The sequence below is a fragment of the Candidozyma haemuli genome (assembly GCF_002926055.2).
Source record: "Candidozyma haemuli strain B11899 chromosome Unknown D_2014730914, whole genome shotgun sequence".
NCBI lineage: Eukaryota > Fungi > Ascomycota > Pichiomycetes > Serinales > Metschnikowiaceae > Candidozyma > Candidozyma haemuli.
In genome coordinates this window covers 483,652-502,305 of record NW_020289911.1, presented here as the reverse complement: position 1 = coordinate 502,305, position 18,654 = coordinate 483,652, and the positions used below count along the sequence as shown (strand labels likewise).

The following is an 18,654-nucleotide window of genomic DNA, read 5'->3' as shown; positions in this document are numbered from 1 at the left end:
GAACGTTCAAGTGGGCATTCCACAAAACAGTGACTACGGTCGGATTTAAAGCTTTGTACTATTAGTTAGTTTTGCATTCGCTGTGCTGGGCGCGGTGTTAAACCTGGGCTCCTCCTTCTTCCTGGAGGACCCCTCTTGCTGTAAGAGTATTTCTTTATAGATGAAACAAGATCGTGAATAAACGAAATCTTTCGAAAATTATTGAGCATCGCCTTCCACAGGCTTGTTATCAGGTACTGGTCGTTGTGGCGCCGGATCGTGAGGCGCAGGTTTTTCAACGACTTTGGTCTTGCCATGGGGCTTGACAACCACGATTATGAACAACGCCAATACCACCAAACTCAAGAGGAAGATGATCTTGCATTTTGTCGTACGCTTCTGGTAAACCTGTGCCTTCAACAACTCCTTATCTGAAGACTTGAGGTCCTCGGCTGTTCTGCCCAAGTTATAGTCAATTCTGTCCAACATGCTGCCTTGGTCAACTATTAGAGTTTCCATTTCCTTGAATATAGTGGAGATTTCAAGAATACCCATAGCCAATTTAGAGATCTCACGTTCTCTCTGAGCCAAGATCTGGGAATTCGGATTGTTCTGGATCTGGGTTTGTGCTTGCTGAAGAACCATCTTTGAGTAATCCTCAATGTTCTTTGAGTCCTCTTCATCTAGAGCCACCGTAGAAGAGTTTCCCGATGATAGAAGCCTATCAGTCTCCGCATCATCGTCGTCCTTCAAAAACTTGATATAGTTGTTCTGCAAGTTTCTGTATATGAGAGAACTGTCCTGGATCTTCAAAGCGTACGTCTTCTTATAGTTCTCGATAATGGAAAGCTCGTCCTGGGTGTAGTCTAGCTTGAGTCTCTGGAAATTCTTCTGTAGAAACTCAAACTTCTTTATAAGCACATAGCAGTTTTCAAAGAGCTTGGTTGTGTCGTAATTAAGATCCTCAATGCGTGTTTCCAACCTCTGTTTCTCATTGTCTCTGGTTATTAGGAGCTTCTTGTAGAGTGAGCTCAATTCGTTTGTTTTCGTCTTGATCGTGGCCAAGTTCTCGTCTAATCCGTTTGAAATGTCAAATATAGAAGGTGCAATGGGCTTCATCTCGATATCTTCCGTCCCTGAGTCCTTATACTGTTGTTTCCTCAGAGCGTTAGAGGACACCCGTCTTGATCCCATGAGGCCCTCTTCCTCCTCAGCCAATGCAACAAACCTTGCATCAGTGCTTTTCTGCCGCCTGGGAATCGTACGCCTGTAGGATAGGTATAAATTTGTTCTATCTCTAAACATGGTGGTGTTGGGGTTATGGTCAGTTTACGTATAACGATAGCATTGTTGCGGAGTGTACGTGAGCTGGCGAGCATAGGCGAGAGGCACTGGCCGAATGGCTGCAAATGGGAGAAGATGGAGAGGGTGGAGGGAGAGGGTGATAGGGGTGGATTTTGGGTGGATAGTTTAAGATTAGCCATATTGGTAGTATGTAAGGCTATTCATGTTTCACGATTTTTGGGGGTTTCAGTTTATTTGGGTGGATTTTGATGTGCTTCTCAGTAATGCGGAGCGGTAACTACTATCGTATACTCTTTCTACCTATACATACAACAACTGGCATTCTTCAATATTACTTTATCTGTATTTTTTCTAGATGCATCTATTTTTGGGGAGACATAAATCATCATCTAACTCACATGGGAGTCATCGTAAAGCTGGCCGTGCCTCGGCCTCGTTTCAGTGACTGCCGAGAAACGCTCTCATTCAGCATGTTAGCCAAGTTGGTGCTGGAAACGTTTCTGGATGACGACGGCGACAGCTTGTTGGAAGAGTTCCTGGACGACAAGTTGAACGAACTACCTGCTCTGCTCAAAAGTCCTCGGTTTCTGGAATTTGGTGCCAGTCCAACTGGTGTTCCAGACCTAGACATGTTCTCTTCGAATCTTCTGTTCACCTCGTCGGCGTTGATATTAGAACCAGGCTGGGGTGGCTGGTATGCTGGTGAAAGGGTGTCAGGCACTTCACCTCGTATAGCTTCATTGTAGCTGGGGACTCTGCCCATATCTTCAGCAGCGAGGTTGGTCTCCGAGCCTGCTCTGGAAAGATGTACTGGGGGAGTCATGATGCCTGGAGAATGCACCATACCATTGTACATACCACCAGGCGTACTCAAGTGAGAATTAGTGCCACTGTAGCTTCCGTGGCCATGCAGAAGTTGTGAATGTAGAGGTGGTCTTCTGGCGAAGTAGTCACCGCCTTCTTGTTCACCATCCATTGTGAAGACAGCTCTCTCACGAGAAGCTGGCGACAGGACCGTGTTGCCTTCTAAGCTTTCCTGTAATTGTCTTTGAACACTAAGCTGTCTCAAGTTCTCTGTCAACTGGGCGGTATCTATGCTGCTCATGCTGAACTGCAGCACGTCACCATTAGGTCTCGACCTAGGGGTAGATGCTCCTGAAGTCATAGGTGATTCCATAGGTGACACATCCGACCACAATTTGTCGTAAACATGCTGTTCATACATTGGTGGAGCGACAAGACCAGTGAATGACGAGTATGAATGAGGGTTCGACCGGATGGCCTCCTCGGCTTGGCCCTCACTGGCTTGACGAGCATCTGCTTCGTATTGCTGTAAGTTGGTCAACGATGTGTTGTGAGGGTCACTCGAGAATAGCACTTCCTCGTCGTCAGCATTACTTGTATACTCATGAGCATCCTGTAACTCGCCTTCCTCGTGTCTAGCTCTGACTGACACAAATGGAGAAATGAAAATTTGAACTGGCAAGGACGCTCTCAATTCAGAAGTGTGGCCATCTGGGTTGCACAAACCAATGTTGAACTTAAGCTTATGCCTCACTTTAACGTGTGTTTGTATATCACAGTCTTGAGTGCATGTTGATAAGCTAGGAGGGATACGGAGGAAGGTGTCAATCTCCCACTTATCCATTTGGTAGTCGGGGTCGTCTGGTGATGGCGTTGGGATAATCTTCTCGCAAACGACTCTCTCATCAGTGTGTGCTGGGGGAAGGTAACCCACATAAGAGTATAGCTCCACCAAAGAAACTCTGATTTCGCCCAAATGCAAACCCTTAAGAAGAGGTACCAACATTAATGATATCGGTGTTCCTGAACCCACAGCAATAGCTTTGCTGGGAACATTCAACGAATATTCCACTTTTTTGGGCCATGTATTGTCGACAGCCACAGTTTCAGAAAGTTCAACAGAATCGGTAGTCATTGTTCTGACAACTCTAACATGCTTCTTGGTCACCATTGGCAGGTGGAACTTTCCCCTATCAATAGTCGACTCAAGCTTATAGATAAGACTTGCACCTGGAAGACCCTCAATGGATTCTGGCATATCACCTGGCAAGATGGCGCTGAATGGGAATTCGTAATTGCCCTGAACAAGCACATGGTTACCTCTAGCGTTGACATTGGTAGATGATGACGAGGCCGATGACCCGTTGTTACCAGACTGGTTATGTGGGGTCAACGAAGATGACGACAATGACCTGAAAGTCATACCCAAACTCTTCAAAGATGTCGATGAAGCCTTAGACTTCACTGGACTTCTTGCCAAAGTGCTTGATGGACTAGAAGGCGACTGGCCTGTGAACCCAGAACTGCCATTGCCGTTGGAGTTCTCATACATGTTGTCCAAGTACTTGGTGATCTCCTTCGGATCCCAAACGTATTCAAAGACCTTCTTTTCAAATCTGGCAGGTTTAGGTACCGCACCACGAGTATCAGTATACCTCAAGCGAAGAGTACCATACAACCTGAGTGTTATCTTCTTCACAGAGATAGGCTCGTTAACTGATACCACAATCTTGCCGCTGATAAAAGTCGAAGCAGCATTGTGTTCTGTGCCCTTAAGCAAAAGAACATCGTGGTTACAGTTTTTCAACCTGATGTCGAATAATGCCGTCAGTCTCGAGGACTTTTGCTTTGGCATGGTGGAAAGGACGGTAGCGAGTGATCAAGGGAGATGTGCTGCACGATTGGAAGCGATGGGGGGGAAAGATGGTCTAGGGTCACGGGAGGAAAAGTAAGTAACGCAAAAAGGGATAATCACCAGTAAGACTGGAAAAGGGACAAAGTAATTGGAAATGAGCCAAGTGATGGTTTACCGCATCCACCCTTTTTTTTTTTTTTTTTTTTTCTCTACACATACAAATTACAGCGATAAATGCATCATTTCTTTTTGGCGCGGTAACGCAGATGAGCGCAATCGGAAAAAAGCAATGCTGTCAAAATGACGTTCGCCCGATCATCTGCCCGAGACAGAGTCCCTTTTTCTCGCTTACGGAAAAACCTTTCCACAAAAAGAACACCATCTACAGTAAAAACACTATATAAACTTTCAAAACCACCCGTTCCACGTAAAACCTTAACCCACACATCGCCCCATATCAGATCTCGGTCTTTGAGATCCGCGCAGATGTGATATCTCTTGAAAATGTCACCTTGACTCACCGTATGACTCGCGTCACGTGGCTCGACATGGTTGTATTTTTGCGTTCTGTCTGAGTCAGGGTCTCGCTCTCGAGAAGGTTTTCCCGGCTTGGCCCTTTGGGCCCTGATGCACCAGATATGATACCGCGTTCGCTTAAATGGCTCCAAGGCCCAATAACGTAACCAGCGCTCAGCAAGCCACCAATCCACAAACATAGAAATATAGAAAGACCCAAGAGCATAGATGGGTAGCAGTGCCTGGGGCAGTGTTGCGCAGCCAGTGGCTGTGAGCAAGTGTCGCTGACGAAGTGGAGTGTCGCTCCAGGGGTCAACGTCTGTATGTCTACGTAGTCCAGACTTGAAGTCCAAGTGGATTTTGTCTTTCTTTTTTTCTGCTTTTTTTTTAAGTGTCTTTCTTTCGTCCAACCATCCTCTGGGGCTGCTGGTTTCACGATTTTTCAGTATATCTGCAAGGTTTTCTATCCCAACTGGCTCCAGCCATCTTCGTCAACGCACACCGTGGCTTAGCCCTGGCACTTCTCCGACAATACCAACATTCCCTGACGAGAAAAAAACACCTTAAATAATATATTACCGTTCTAGCGTTTGTTCGGTGCTAGAAACAGGTGCAGCTTGCTTAACTAGTGGGAAAAGCCAGCCATTCGCACCCACTGTGATTTTCGCAGCCATTGGCTTCCTCCTACCGATCAGCCTCACCATCCATTGTAGACTCCACAACCGCACATGTCACCGGGTACCAAGGTTATCTAACTTAGACTAAATAACTTGGAGAGCCCACCACTTCCACCACAACCTAGGTACCTCCCCTTCCATGTCTCAAAACCAAGGGACATCTCTTTCTATGGCTGGTGGTGAGGGCCTGGTTGGGTTCGCGAGGCTCACCTTTTTTTTTTTTTTCTGCCTCTTCGTCTACCTTCCCTTGCTAGCAGGCGGCTGGCTCGCACGCTACAACTGGCAAACGGTCCTCCCAAATTCGCCAGGCACCCCCTGCCATTAACCTTCTTGCGCAGCATGAAAAGACTTGACTGCTTGTCATTACCAGCTTTTTCTTTCCTTTTTGGCGTCTGGCCCCCTGACGAGCTTTTCTGCGTTTGCTTGTGTCCTGTCAATATAAAGCTTTGCTCTGCCGTGGTACCTTGGCTGAGACTTCTTTTTTCCTCGCTGTCTGCGCTTTGGGGTTCCTTCACTAACCTAACCCTACCCAATTATAGACGCCTTTCCCGTCACTAATATCCTCCCTTGGGAGCTCCATTCCTTTGATACTTTACTTCTCCTGGCATTATTTAACTTCAGCATCTTCATTTTTATTTTGCCGTTATTCATAGGCCCAAGCCCAACTCACTACATTCCTTTCTTTTGATTATGGCCTATGCTTCTCCAAGTCCTACCCCAGCTTTTCGCGATGATGATGATGCCTCTACTACTCCCACCAGATCTTCATCAAAAACGCTAGCGGACCCCAGACCGTCGCCTTCAGACCGTTTGCTTAAGCGTGCTAGGCTGACTAAAATGTGCCCCACGCCGCCGCCCACTCCAGTGTTTCGCCTGGTCTCGCTGGGCTCGATGGCTAGAAGAAGGAACGCTCGTCTTACACGTATGGCTTCTCCAGAAATTGAAGGCCCAGACTCGCCAGTTCCTGAACTTACAGACCTGGAGTTCCAGTTTAGTACGCCTTTCTGTTCAGACGCGTCCGACTCGGAATCGCTTCCTGAGCTTGTGGATGACTCGTCCTCACCTAGCTCCATCCAGAGCCCCGCCACGCCCTTCAGACCAAGAATTACCTACTTTGACAGTTTCGAACTGCCTTTGAAGAGGCTCTCTCTGGCTCCAGCAATCACACCTCCAAAGTTCAGTCGGTTTGTCGATACACCTTTGGAACTGCCATTTTCGCAGCCAATTCTGGCTCCCACCTACCAGCCAGCATTTTCGCAGCCAACTCCAGTTTCGCAGCCATCCATCTTTGAGATCCCAGAGTTGGTTCATAAAATTATCGTCTATGCTGATGCTCAGAATACTGTGGTGCCTAGAGAAAAGACTCCTGTTTGCCGGAAACCACTTTCTTACCGCCATGCTATGCTCGTGCACGGAAACGAGAAGGCTGCTAAGATGGCTATGGAGGGAGCCTTCACTATGGAAGAAGAAGGCCAGCCACAAACCACACTGAGCGTGCTTCACACCTGCTTGCTTGTTAACAAACTTTTTCATCGCGTTACAAAAGAGGTTCTTGGGGAGAAACTCTTTTTCACCGACGAGAGAACGTTTAACCAGTTTGCAGCCACCAAACCCCAGCATTTCTACGATGGCATGTCTCCCAAGACGTTGGTGCTCAGCAAAATGTTCCACCTTCGTCAAAGCCACTTTAATCAAATCGAGTCCAAGATTGATTTGAGCAGGCTCGAGTGGCTTGAGATGTACATGTGCCCCAAGATCACACCTACCCTTAATTTCTTGCAGCCAAGCTTGAAGACGTTTATTGTTACGGGATCCAAAGCGCTTGACGACTCTGTTTTGGTTGAAGTCGCCAAAAGGTGTCCTAACCTTCAAGTCTTGGATGTCAGAGCCTGTGAAAACGTCACAGACCATGGAATCTACAGCATAGGGCAAACATGCAAAAAGCTCACCACACTTAATTTAGGCCGCAAAAGAAGAGGCCACTTAATCACCGACCACAGCGTCTGCGCTGTTGCCGTTAATAATCCAAACTTGACCACCGTTGGTGTTGCCGGGTGCTACATCACGGACCGTTCTATTTGGCAATTAACCTTGACTTGTGGAAAGCGCCTTGAAAGGCTTTCCTTGAACAACTGCCCTTACGTCAGCGACCAGTCCATCCCCGTCGTGCTCCACCACAATTTATTGAAATGCCTTACGGTTCTCGAAATAAGGTTTGTTAACAGAATCACTAACTTTGAGCCAATCATCGCATACAAGAGACGCCAGGCTGCCCGTGGATTGATCGTCCTTGTGGAAACCTGTGAAGAACTCTTCATGCGTATGAGAGATCAGGCCAAAACCATGGATCGTATGATTCTGGAAAGAGTCGTCAGGGATATCAGCGAATGGGCTAACGGAAAGGATGAAGATATGGCAGTAGCAGACCTTCTCAGAACGAGAAGCGTCCGTTCTGCCCGCGTATAATCAGCATTAAGCATAATAATATGGCATTACCAGGAGAACAATCACTGTAGAGAAAGATCCCCATCGGTTGTCACTTCGTCTACGTTGTGTTCATTGTCCATACAATACACTCTGATCATATTCCAGGCTTCGGAAACTTACGATCCTGCTACACTGTATATGCTGTGCCGAAGATTCCATCGGAATCCCAACTCTTTAGGCACCGCCTTCATTCTCCGATCACAGGCCCTCTGGAGATCCATCCATAAAAAAAAAAAAAAAGCCAACCACTTCTTCATTTCGTGTAACAATATTTACCCAACCTAGGCCTCGTCTAAGTGGCTGCGAAATGTCTCACAAACCGGCCCCAGCCCAGTCCAGCCCAAACATTCACCAAACCACATAAACAACTGCAACGTAAAACAAACACATCCTAAATCTCAAATCTACAATTACCACTTACCACCTCCTTTTTTCATGGAATGTCTACCACCTTCGTCCCCTTCGTACCTTTGTTCTCCTCTTCGTCACTCTCCAGGGCTAGACGCTCAGGGCACCGCGCACTGGCCCATTGTATGTTTTTTGTCCTTCTACTTCGAGACAGGTTTGATGGTCGCACCAGGGCTCAGGATCCTCACCGTTTTCAAACAACCAGACTTTCTTCTAAGCTTAGGCCAGTCGTGTTCCTTTACTTTCGTCAGCAAATACCCACTTTCGCTTGCTTTTTTTGCTGCGCCTATACTTTCGTTAGTATACTTTCGTTTTTCAGGTTCTGCCTGCCTTCAACGGCCAGTCCATAATACCCTGCCTTAGTGTTAGCTTCTGGCGTTTCCGAGTCTTCCGCTGTCATGTCTTTGAAACTACTAGGGAAAACACCACTGGAGCCTTCTGCTTTGCCAATCACTGCAAGTACAGATTCTGTCTCGGTGGGTTCTCTTTTAGAGCCTAGAGATCTGTTCAAGTCGAGCTCCTCTCATACATCTTCATATGTTGCGGAGAACCTGCCGATTCCTGAAGAGCTGGATCTGGTAGAGCTGTTGCAAAGCAGAACGTTACTCCCGCATCCTTCCAAACTTGACCTTATTGACCATACGACGCTAACGTCGCTACCGCTCCCTCCTCCTCCAGCCAGATCTCGCCTTAAACGAGGTCACCTGGCCCCGCTATGCCAAACAACGTCAAAGAACCTTAATAATGAGCATTTCAATGGCCTAGGAAAGTCCAACGATATTGATGAAACGGGATTCGAGGATGAGCCTGATTTGGGTGACATTACCATCACTTCTGAGTATGTTGACGAGACGTTTGACGAGTCTGAGGAGCTCATAGTCTTAGTAGAAGACTATATGGCCAACCATGATTCAGCTAAACTGTTGGATCGGAAAAAATCTTTGCATTCGTTCAAAAAACGTCTACATGCTGACCATCGTTCAATCGACTCGTACGAGGCATACCCCAAGAAACGAACTGTTGATTGGAACGATGGAGTCTCAAATCCTGAAGATCTAGAAGCCATTTTCGGTAGGATCCCGGGCACAGATCGTCTCAAGCACTGCTGTCTTTGTGAGAGACCACTATATGAAATCAGCTCTATTCTTGGCAACAGTGATTCTGTTCGTAAGGGCAACAGTAAAGCCAGCCAGCTTTGTAAAGAGTTTGTGTGTTGGGACTGTGTTGACGTTTATGAGCACTTCCTCACTGAACTCGATGAAAGCGAAGCCCACACCGAACAAGCCAAGAAGCAATCTACCGAACGTCTACTAGACATTTTCACCGGCATCAGAGATACCTATAATGCATCAACTCCAGTATGTCCACGGGAAGACTTTTCTGTGGGCTTGATAGAGAAGTTACACCATTTGAGTGATGTTGCGACATCTGAATCTGAGCCTGAGTGGCTCAGCACTCTCAAATATAAGTTGAGATGGAGATGGCGCCTTAATGGGCTCTTGCCAAATCCTTTTTCAACAAATGGCCTGGTTAAACAAGCCTAGAAACGGGTATGCTCTGTGTCCCACCCGTACACCACTTGCATATATTTATAATGAATTACGATCTTACTCCATCATCTCACGCATCATGATATTCTCTTCTATAAGATGTGTTAGCAGACTGTCCCGCCAGACATTCATGAGCTTAGAAGAGTTTCTTCTACGTCAGAAGATCCTCCATACATACAGAGGCCTTATGCGACTCATATATAAGCATCACGAAAAGCAAGAACTTGCAAAGTTCGCCAGAGAGGAATTCCACTTGAATAAGCATGAGACTGATTTGGCTCATAGAAAATACCTCCTTCTGACTGGAACGGTCCGCATCAATGAGATGAGCAAACTTTTAGGGCTCAATGCCAATTTCTAAACTATCAGAGTCTCAAAGTTGAGAGCTTGAGTGCATCTTTGATGGATTCGAATTGGTCGCTCACGAACTCTTCATCTAGACCTACGCCCAGTTTGATCTCGGACAGCAATTGAGGCCTTTCACTTACGATCTTGACCATTTGGATTTGCATCTCGCCGGCCGCTTTAGTGATGGCTTTGTCTCTGACCAAAGTTTGTGTGATCTTGATGAGCTCGAAAGTATCCAAGATTATGCGGTGACGTTCGGCTGAGACCCCTGGGGCCTTCTGGATAAAGCCAGTATTGATTTTGTTCATGTCGAGGTTTTTCAAAAGGAACTTTGTAAGCAGGTCCCTGTCTTTGACATCGCTAAGTTTTGAGATCTTGAATATGGCAATGTAAAGCTTAACAAGATGCTTCTCGAACTCATCGAGCTGTGACGTATATGCTGGATTGCTGATCCATTTGTTATAAAGCTTGATGAGCCTATCGCATTCGGTCTCGTCTCTTTCGGCAATGATGATCTCCTTGAGGTAATTCAACTTGACGTACTCTGTCCCCTTCCTTTGTTCATAGTTGAGAAGGTCGAGTTGTGGAATTTCGAGTCCGAGATTATATTCAGACTTAAAATCTCTGTTATCATTCAAGACGAAGCTGTCACTGAGGATTGTCGCCTTAGAATCCCTCATTCTCCTGTAGAAATAGTTATAATAGTCATTCCCAAGCATACGTGAAGATTTAAGGATTCTGAGGATAATGAGGTGCCTCAGCAAGGAATTTGTAAGACGTTCACCAAACTTAAAAAAGTCCTCGACTTTAGTGTATAAGTTTTTCTGGAAGCTTTGTTCAACATATGGTCCAACTTCGGTATCTGCGGTCATGTAGAACCTGTAAATGGAGATAAGCTCGTTAAGGTTACCCACAGATGGTGCAAGATCGAGTTTATATGAAAGGGTATCTTGTTGAATCATCTTAATCTTAAGGCTTTTGTACACCTTGACAGCCAGCGATGTTGCATTAATGTAGGTGTAAAGATTGAGAAGCCATACCTTCACTTTGTAGTTTTCGGGATCCCTGATGGTGTAGTCTTCAAGGACAATGATGTGCTTGACGATATTGCTAGTAGAATTATCTGAGCGCAAGCTTTCTATCATTTTGACCAACTGCAAATCGAATAATTCTATGTTATCAAACTTGGAGAATTTTTCCTCAGATAATGTCAATTTCTTTTGCTGAATCAAGATCTTGGAAGTATTCACAAGAGTCCAAGCCTCAGACGAAGTGAGTGATTCTTTCTCTGTAAGATTGGTATAGTCGGCTTGAATCTTCTCGAGAAGCTTTTCAGAGAGATCGAAGTTGAGGAGGTCAGACGCACCCGAAGGCTTGTCGTGGAACTTATTATAGTACTTTTCGAGAGCCGCAAACTGGTCAAGTCCATAGGTAACAGCAAAGTGAATGTTAGCGAAGTACGAGTTTCTTGTATCGAACTTGATGAAACTAGAAACCTCTTCTTGAGGCTTCTGAAGATGCGAAGAAGCATTGATGAAGTGCTTCCATGTATCCACATCATTAAACTCTTGATTAAACAAAAGATCCTTTGACACGGTGTGAAGCAATTCCCAGTTTTCCGATCTATTAAGCGAATCGAGATACAAAAGGGTAAGCTCGAGCTCTCTGTGCTTCATTGGCTCTAGAAGCTTTACCACCTCAGTGAACTTTTCCTGGGCATGCAAAATTTTAGCTTGAACGAACACCTCCTGGTTGTTCTCATGTGGAGCCGTTTTGTCAGCAATTCCAGCAGCCAAACCAAGATAGAGTGCCTTCTCTTTCTCGGAACCTTTCCTGCTCAAAAGGTAACATGAGAAAGCTGCCCTATAAGCATACTCTCTGTTAGACTTGAAGTTCTTTTGCAACTGCAAAGAAGCTTTTTGCACGCCAGCCATATCGTAGTTTTCCAATGCCTTATCGAAGTATGCTTCGATCAACTCTTTAGTAGGGTACTTCTTGATGGCATTATCATACAATTGGTTCGCTTCTTTAGCCAAGCCCAACTTTAAATACGAATCATAAAGCACAGATAAGGCTTGTCTATCGCTGGGAGTCTTCAGAGCGAGTTCTTTGCATTGAGTTATGGATTGGGCGATTTTGCCCTGGGCGAAGAGAAGGTAACAATTCAAAGCCCAGTAGTAGGACTTATTAGGGAACCGTTTAAGGCATCTTTCCAATTCGAGTCGTGCCAGAGAAAGACGACCTTCCTGGATTGCCGCAAGGATATCAGACTCGCCCATGGTTGGTATTGAAGAAGACTTGAAAAATGAGCGCACCTGTACCGCCGGATAAAGTAAGTAGGTGGAACATCACCAGAGACTACGAAACGGTGCACATTGATACGAATAGATAAGTGCCTTCCCAGGTCTACTTTTGTGATTTTTAATTTTTTTGTTTGTTTGTTTATTTTTTTTTTTTTTCATTTTACGAATGTACCTTTCTGGGGCAAGTATCTACACATACTTAGAGAAACCACAAAAGCACTAGTTTTGCGAAACAAAGGCTAATATACAAAAATGTCCCAAAAACACCTGTAACCACCCACACTGACCCAAAACTGGAGATCCCCGTCTGACTCCGAATCCCGTTGTCCCCTTAACCCCAAACAGAGTCATTTCAGGGGTACCCCAACTACATCAAGAAATATCATGGCTTACAACCCACCTCGAGGCCTCTTCCCCCACCTAGTCCAGACTTTCAGGCTTATCAAGCTTCTGGCCTAAGGATATACCCACGTTGACAATGCGATTGCATGAAACAGCATAATTCCACCCATCTACCCAAAAACACCCAAAACGGTTCTCGGAATTCAAATCCCGATAAGATAAAGACATTCCAAGACTTTTTCGATCTTCAGGCGGGATCCTCAAGCCTAACCTAAGACTGGTCCTGGGACTGGAGGAAGAAACTTCGCTGCGCAAAAAAACGGTAAATTGCAGCCACTGCCAGCCGATAAGCACCGAAGAACATCCATCCCAACCGGTTCTTCCCGGGACATCTCCAACCCTACTCCAACCCCCAACGTCTTAGTATTACCATCTAATTCGAATTCTCAACTTTCTCGTATTTCTTAGCCTGGTCCCGCCCCTATTCGTCAAGCTCTCGTCTCTTTTGGGCTGCCGCTTGGCTGGGCGGACTGCGAGGGGTTGGCTAAAAAAAGAGAAAAAGAACGAGAACGAGCACAAGACCCCGAGCCGTTTTTGGACTTCTTGGTAGATTAGCGCCACACAAAGGTAGAATGTGTAGTACGCTCGCGGGAAAAGTTACTTATGCCTTAAGCCATGGCGTAAGCCAGGGCGTAGGCCATGCCGTAGACCATGCTGTCGATCATTCAGTTGATTGGAATTGACGAATTGACTAATTTCATGATTGGTTGGAACGGGGAGACAGGGCATCAGGGTTTGACTATTCATGGTAGACTTCAGTGTAGTCCATTTCGCCCAGTACAAGTCCATCTCCAAGTCCCAACGTCTTCGCCAAGGACGGAGTAAACCGATACTACACCCAAGTTTCTTCTCCACTCCAAATCCAATTGCATCTCCACGGCAAACCAACTCTACAGCTACAACTCTTGGAAAATGAATATGCCCAGGACTGGTCCCAATGTCGACTGGATATTAGCCAGCACATGCCGAGGACCGTTTTTGTGGTTGCAACCGCGATAAGCGACTCACCCACAAAATTGTATAGCGTATATACAGAAAATGCAACCAGCGCTATTCGTCCATTGGCGATAAGAAACCTCCACAATGGCCGAGTGCTGATGCCTAGACATTCTTGGACTAAGTTTTCTTTTCTTTCCCACTTTGTGCCGGTCCCGGTTCGCTGGCTTCGCGATAGCACGGCTGGGGGAAGAGGATCTAAATTAAGGGAAAGGGCTGATAACCGGGACGGTTTTTCCATGGAAGCCACCAAACGCGCCCGTTCCAGGAACCTCAGGAACCAGGCATCAGGGCCTAGACATCAATTCCCTGCTTAATACCAGTTTATCTATGGCCCTCGGAGTGCTGGGCGGAAAGGTGCGATGAGGTAATTGTCAGGGCCTGACAGATACCAAGAAAGTGAGACAGGGAAAGAGACGACGAGGGTGGACTTATGTTTAAGCCCACGTGCACAGATACCCAAAGGGTCTTGGGCCTTGGGCCTTTGGTGATTCGGGCCAAGCCGGGCCGGGCCGGTTGGGGCTAATTTTTTTTTTTTGTAGGGGCGCCTTCTCGAAGTCAGCTGCTGGTCATGTGTCTGTGGGTCACGCCAAGACCAAGACCAGGAAAAACGCCCACTGACTAAGCCCAAATTGTGTGTTGTGGGTGGTTTATTTTTCTTAGGCTGTGGTAGGTTAATTCTCGGTCTTGTACTTTTTTTTTTTTTTTTTCTAATTGATCCGGCCGAGGGGGGAGGGGCATACCGAGGGGTTCCTGGCTAAGAATCAGAAGGTTTTGCGAGGGAAACTGGTGCCAAGCCAGACTGCCTGCAGTACCACGCCCATAGATTAAGGCGCGCGGGAGGTGCCGGTTTTTCTTTTGTTGGTTGTGTTTTGGATATTTCTTATGCAGAGACACCAAGCAGCTGTGGGATTACGACTGCGCCTGTAGACAAGCCAAGGAATACACACACTGCACTGGAACTATATTCAGATGGGGGTCCCGGTGTGGCCGGAAAAACGACAACATAACAAAAAAAAACCAAGACTTTTGATGGGTATATAAGGTTCCTGCAGAAAACGTCCCCCAAATACAGTGAAGAAAAAAACAACCTTCGCAATATCCAGTACCCCTGCTCCAAGACACACACGCTGCTGGGGATATATTCCTCTTCCCCAAAATTTACTCGGTTCTATCGCCGCGCAACCCTCCGCTTATCTGTATTCTAACCTGCACCAAGGCGCCGTGCTCGCCACGCCTGCAACCAGCACAGAATCTGGGGCAGCCGCAACCAAATCTTGATTGCTCGCTGGAAAAAATAAGGAACAATCGCACTAAAAAATTGAAAACTTTCCCACACCTTCCCCAGTCAACCCTACTTTCCTCTCTGCCTGGTCAGCCCTTCTCGGCAAAACTCAATTGCCCCGCCAATGCACCACCCCGTCATCTCGTCTCTCCGCCCCACGTTTCTCTGCAGTGCAGGCCCACAATCCGCTAGCCATAGTTCGCTGATTCTTGGCTCTATCTTGGCTGCAGCATTTTTTTTTTTTTTTTCTCACCCACCATTGCTGCACCAGACCTCACTCATTTCTTTTCCAGTCAGGCCCTGTGCCAGCCAGTATATATATTGCCTTGGTCCTGCCTCCCAGTGCACGGTTAATATTTTGTAGTTTCATCTTTTTTCTTTCCTTACCATCCCCACAACCTTATTCCCCCCAATTCCCACTCTGCATCACTTCTTATAATGTCCTCTTCGTCCGTGGACTACAATGAGAAGAATAACGCTCATAAGGAGCAACTGAGAAATGATACTGACGACTCCGGCTCCACCGCCGTTTCCGATTCTTCCCTTCTACCTTATAGACTTACTCATGCAAAGGTTGCCACTCAGTTTAACACAAACACTGATGATGGTTTATCCTCTGCTCAGCATGCCGACCTCGTGAAGAAGTTTGGCCTCAACAACTTGGGTGAAGGTGACAAGGTTTCTTATACTAAAGTTTTCGCTCACCAGGTTTTCAATGCCATGATCATGGTTTTGATCATTTCCATGGTCATTGCTTTGGCCATTAGGGACTGGATTTCCGGTGGTGTGATCGGTGCTGTCGTGTTCATTAACATTTCCATCGGTTTTGTTCAGGAAGTTAAGGCCGAGAAGACAATGGGCTCCTTGAGATCCTTGTCTTCTCCATCCGCTAGAGTTACTCGTGATGGTGACGAGCAGGACATCGCCGCCGAAGATGTTGTCCCTGGTGACATTGTTCACATTAAGGTCGGTGACACTGTTCCAGCCGATTTGAGATTATTTGACACTATGAATTTGGAAACCGACGAGGCCCTTTTGACTGGTGAGTCCTTGCCAGTCGCCAAGAACGAGGATGAAGTGTACTCTGACCCTAAGCAGTACGTTCCAGTTGGTGACAGACTTAACATGGCTTTCTCCTCTTCTGTTGTTGCCAAGGGTAGAGGTATCGGTATTGCCGTGGCCACTGGTTTGCAGACCGAAATTGGTCAGATTGCCCAATCTTTGAAGGGTGACAGCGGTATTATTAGAAAGGTTGACAAGTCCGGCGACAAGCAGCCAGGTGCCAAGGAGTACTCTCACGCTTTCTTTGGTACTATTTGGGACATTATTGGTAACTTTTTGGGTGTCACCGTTGGTACTCCTTTGCAAAGAAAGTTGTCTTGGTTGGCTATCTTCTTGTTCTGGGTCGCTGTTGTTTTCGCCATTGTCGTTATGGCCACCCAGGAGATGGATGTCAACAGAGAAGTTGCCATTTACGCTATTTGTGTTGCCTTGTCTATGATTCCTTCCGCTTTGATTGTTGTTTTGACTATTACTATGGCCTTCGGTGCCCAAGTCATGGTTTCCAAGAATGTTATTGTTAGAAAGCTTGACTCCTTGGAAGCCTTGGGTGGTATTAACGATATTTGTTCCGATAAGACTGGTACCTTGACCCAGGGTAGAATGGTTGTCAAGAGAGTCTGGGTTCCATCCGTGGGTACCTTTAGTATGGAAAACTCCAACGAGGCTTTCCACCCAGATGAGGGTGACTTGGCTTTCACTCAGTACTCTCCAAAGTACGTTAAGGAGACCGACGAAGAAATTGACTTTTTGCCTTTAGACAGAAACCAGCCTGACTCTTTTGCTGAGAACTTCAAGAAGTGGTTGAACGTCGCTACTTTGGCTAACATTGCTTCCGTCCATCAATCTAAGGATGAAGGTTCCGGTGAAATGGTCTGGAAGGCCCACGGTGACGCTACTGAAATTGCTATCCAGGTTTTCTGCTGCAGAGTTGGCTACGGTAGAGAGGAATACTCAAAGAGCTTCAAGCACATTGAGGAATACCCATTCGACTCTTCTATCAAGAGAATGTCTTCTATCTGGCAAATGGGCAATGACACTAAGATTTTCACTAAGGGTGCCGTCGAGAGAGTCATCCGTAAGTGTACTAAATGGACTGGTAACCCTGAGGAGAAGACTGACACTGACAAGCTTGTTGACTTGACTGAAGATGATATTGCTCTGATTGAAGCCAACATGGACGCTTTGTCTTCCCAGGGTTTGCGTGTTTTGGCTTTCGCTTCTAGAGACTTTGACTCCAACAAGGACAAGCTTGACGACAGAGACGGTATCGAAGATAACTTGGTTTTCCACGGTTTGGTTGGTATTTACGATCCTCCAAGATTGGAAACTGCTCCTTCTGTTAAATTGTGTCACAAGGCCGGTATCAATGTTCACATGGTTACTGGTGACCACCCAAGTACTGCCAAGGCTATTGCTCAGGAAGTTGGTATCTTGCCTCACAACTTGTACCACTACTCCGATGAAGTTGTCAAGGCTATGTGTATGGCTGCCAGTGAGTTCGATGAATTGACTGATGACCAAATCGATGAGTTGCCTGTTTTGCCATTAGTTATTGCCCGTTGTGCTCCTCAGACCAAGGTTAGAATGATCAATGCTTTGCACCGTCGTGAAAAATTCTGTGCCATGACTGGTGACGGTGTTAACGATTCTCCTTCTTTGAAAAAGGCTGATGTTGGTATTGCCATGGGTCAAAATGGTTCCGATGTTGCTAAGGACGCTTCCGATATTGTGTTGACTGACGATAACTTCGCTTCCATTTTACATGCCATTGAAGAAGGTCGTAGAATGGCTGCTAACATTCAGAAGTTTATTTTGCAGCTTTTGGCTGAGAACGTTGCTCAGGCTATCTACTTGATGGTCGGTTTGGCTTTCCAGGATGAAGATGGTTTGTCTGTTTTCCCATTGTCCCCAGTTGAAGTGTTGTGGATTTTGGTCGTTACTTCTTGTTTCCCAGCTATGGGTTTGGGTCAGGAGAAGGCTGCTGATGACATTTTAGAACAACCTCCAAACCGTCACATTTTCACCAAGGAAATTATCATTGATATGCTTGCCCTCGGTCTTTTCATGGCTATCAGTTGTATGCTTTCTTTCGTTGTTGTCGTTTTCGGTGATGGTGACGGAAACTTGGGCCGTAACTGTAACAACAGTGACGGTGATAGCTGTAACTTGGTCTTCAGAGGCAGATCTGCTTCTTTCGCTACCATGACATGGTGTGCCCTTGTCCTTGCTTGGGAGTGTATTCACCCAACCAACTCCTTGTTCTACATGAGACAGGACACTGACAACCCTTGGTGGAAGCAGACCGCCATCGACCTTTGGGACAACCAGTTCTTGTTCTGGTCCGTTATTGGTGGTTTCGTTACTGTTTTCCCAGTCGTCTACATTCCTGTTATCAATGACAAGGTCTTCCTCCACGACCCAATCGGATGGGAGTGGGGTTTGTCTGTGGCTTGTGTTCTTTTCTTCTTGGTTGCTGCCGAGGCTTGGAAATGGGGCAAGAGAGTCTACAAGAGAAAGTGGAGCACCAAGGTCAAGAATCCAGAATACGAGTTGGAGAGAAACGATCCATTCCAGAGATACGCCTCTTTCTCCAGACAAAACACCATGGACCCAGATATGCTTACTTAAGCTTTTACTTCCATTAGACATGTCTTTTACGTTTTAAGTTATTTGGGTT

The 18,654-nt window shown here is 46.3% G+C and overlaps 5 protein-coding genes across 5 annotated transcripts; 3 read left to right on the top strand and 2 right to left on the bottom strand. All coding sequences in view use genetic code 12, as the record gives it.

The window, feature by feature from the left end:
• Window positions 1–198: 198 nt before the first annotated feature.
• ROD1 (Rod1p) lies at window positions 199–3,943 on the bottom strand (the record flags this gene model as incomplete). The annotated part of the gene is made up of 2 exons (XM_025486327.1): window positions 199–1,224; window positions 1,742–3,943. 2 exons carry the CDS (start codon window positions 3,941–3,943, stop codon window positions 199–201), a joined length of 3,228 nt encoding a protein of 1,075 aa, XP_025343877.1.
• Window positions 3,944–5,826: 1,883 nt separating this feature from the next.
• On the top strand, window positions 5,827–7,602 carry AMN1 (Amn1p; the record flags this gene model as incomplete). Its single annotated transcript, XM_025486326.1, has 1 exon — window positions 5,827–7,602. One exon carries the CDS (start codon window positions 5,827–5,829, stop codon window positions 7,600–7,602), a length of 1,776 nt encoding a protein of 591 aa, XP_025343876.1.
• Window positions 7,603–8,429: 827 nt separating this feature from the next.
• CXQ85_002660 (uncharacterized protein) lies at window positions 8,430–9,575 on the top strand (the record flags this gene model as incomplete). The annotated part of the gene is made up of 1 exon (XM_025486325.1): window positions 8,430–9,575. The coding sequence occupies one exon, from the start codon at window positions 8,430–8,432 to the stop codon at window positions 9,573–9,575; it is 1,146 nt and encodes a 381-aa protein (XP_025343875.1).
• Window positions 9,576–9,946: 371 nt separating this feature from the next.
• Window positions 9,947–12,208, bottom strand: CXQ85_002659 (uncharacterized protein; the record flags this gene model as incomplete). Its single annotated transcript, XM_025486324.1, has 1 exon — window positions 9,947–12,208. One exon carries the CDS (start codon window positions 12,206–12,208, stop codon window positions 9,947–9,949), a length of 2,262 nt encoding a protein of 753 aa, XP_025343874.1.
• Window positions 12,209–15,353: 3,145 nt separating this feature from the next.
• CXQ85_002658 (potassium/sodium efflux P-type ATPase, fungal-type) lies at window positions 15,354–18,605 on the top strand (the record flags this gene model as incomplete). Its single annotated transcript, XM_025486323.1, has 1 exon — window positions 15,354–18,605. The coding sequence occupies one exon, from the start codon at window positions 15,354–15,356 to the stop codon at window positions 18,603–18,605; it is 3,252 nt and encodes a 1,083-aa protein (XP_025343873.1).
• Between the last annotated feature and the right edge of the window lie 49 nt (window positions 18,606–18,654).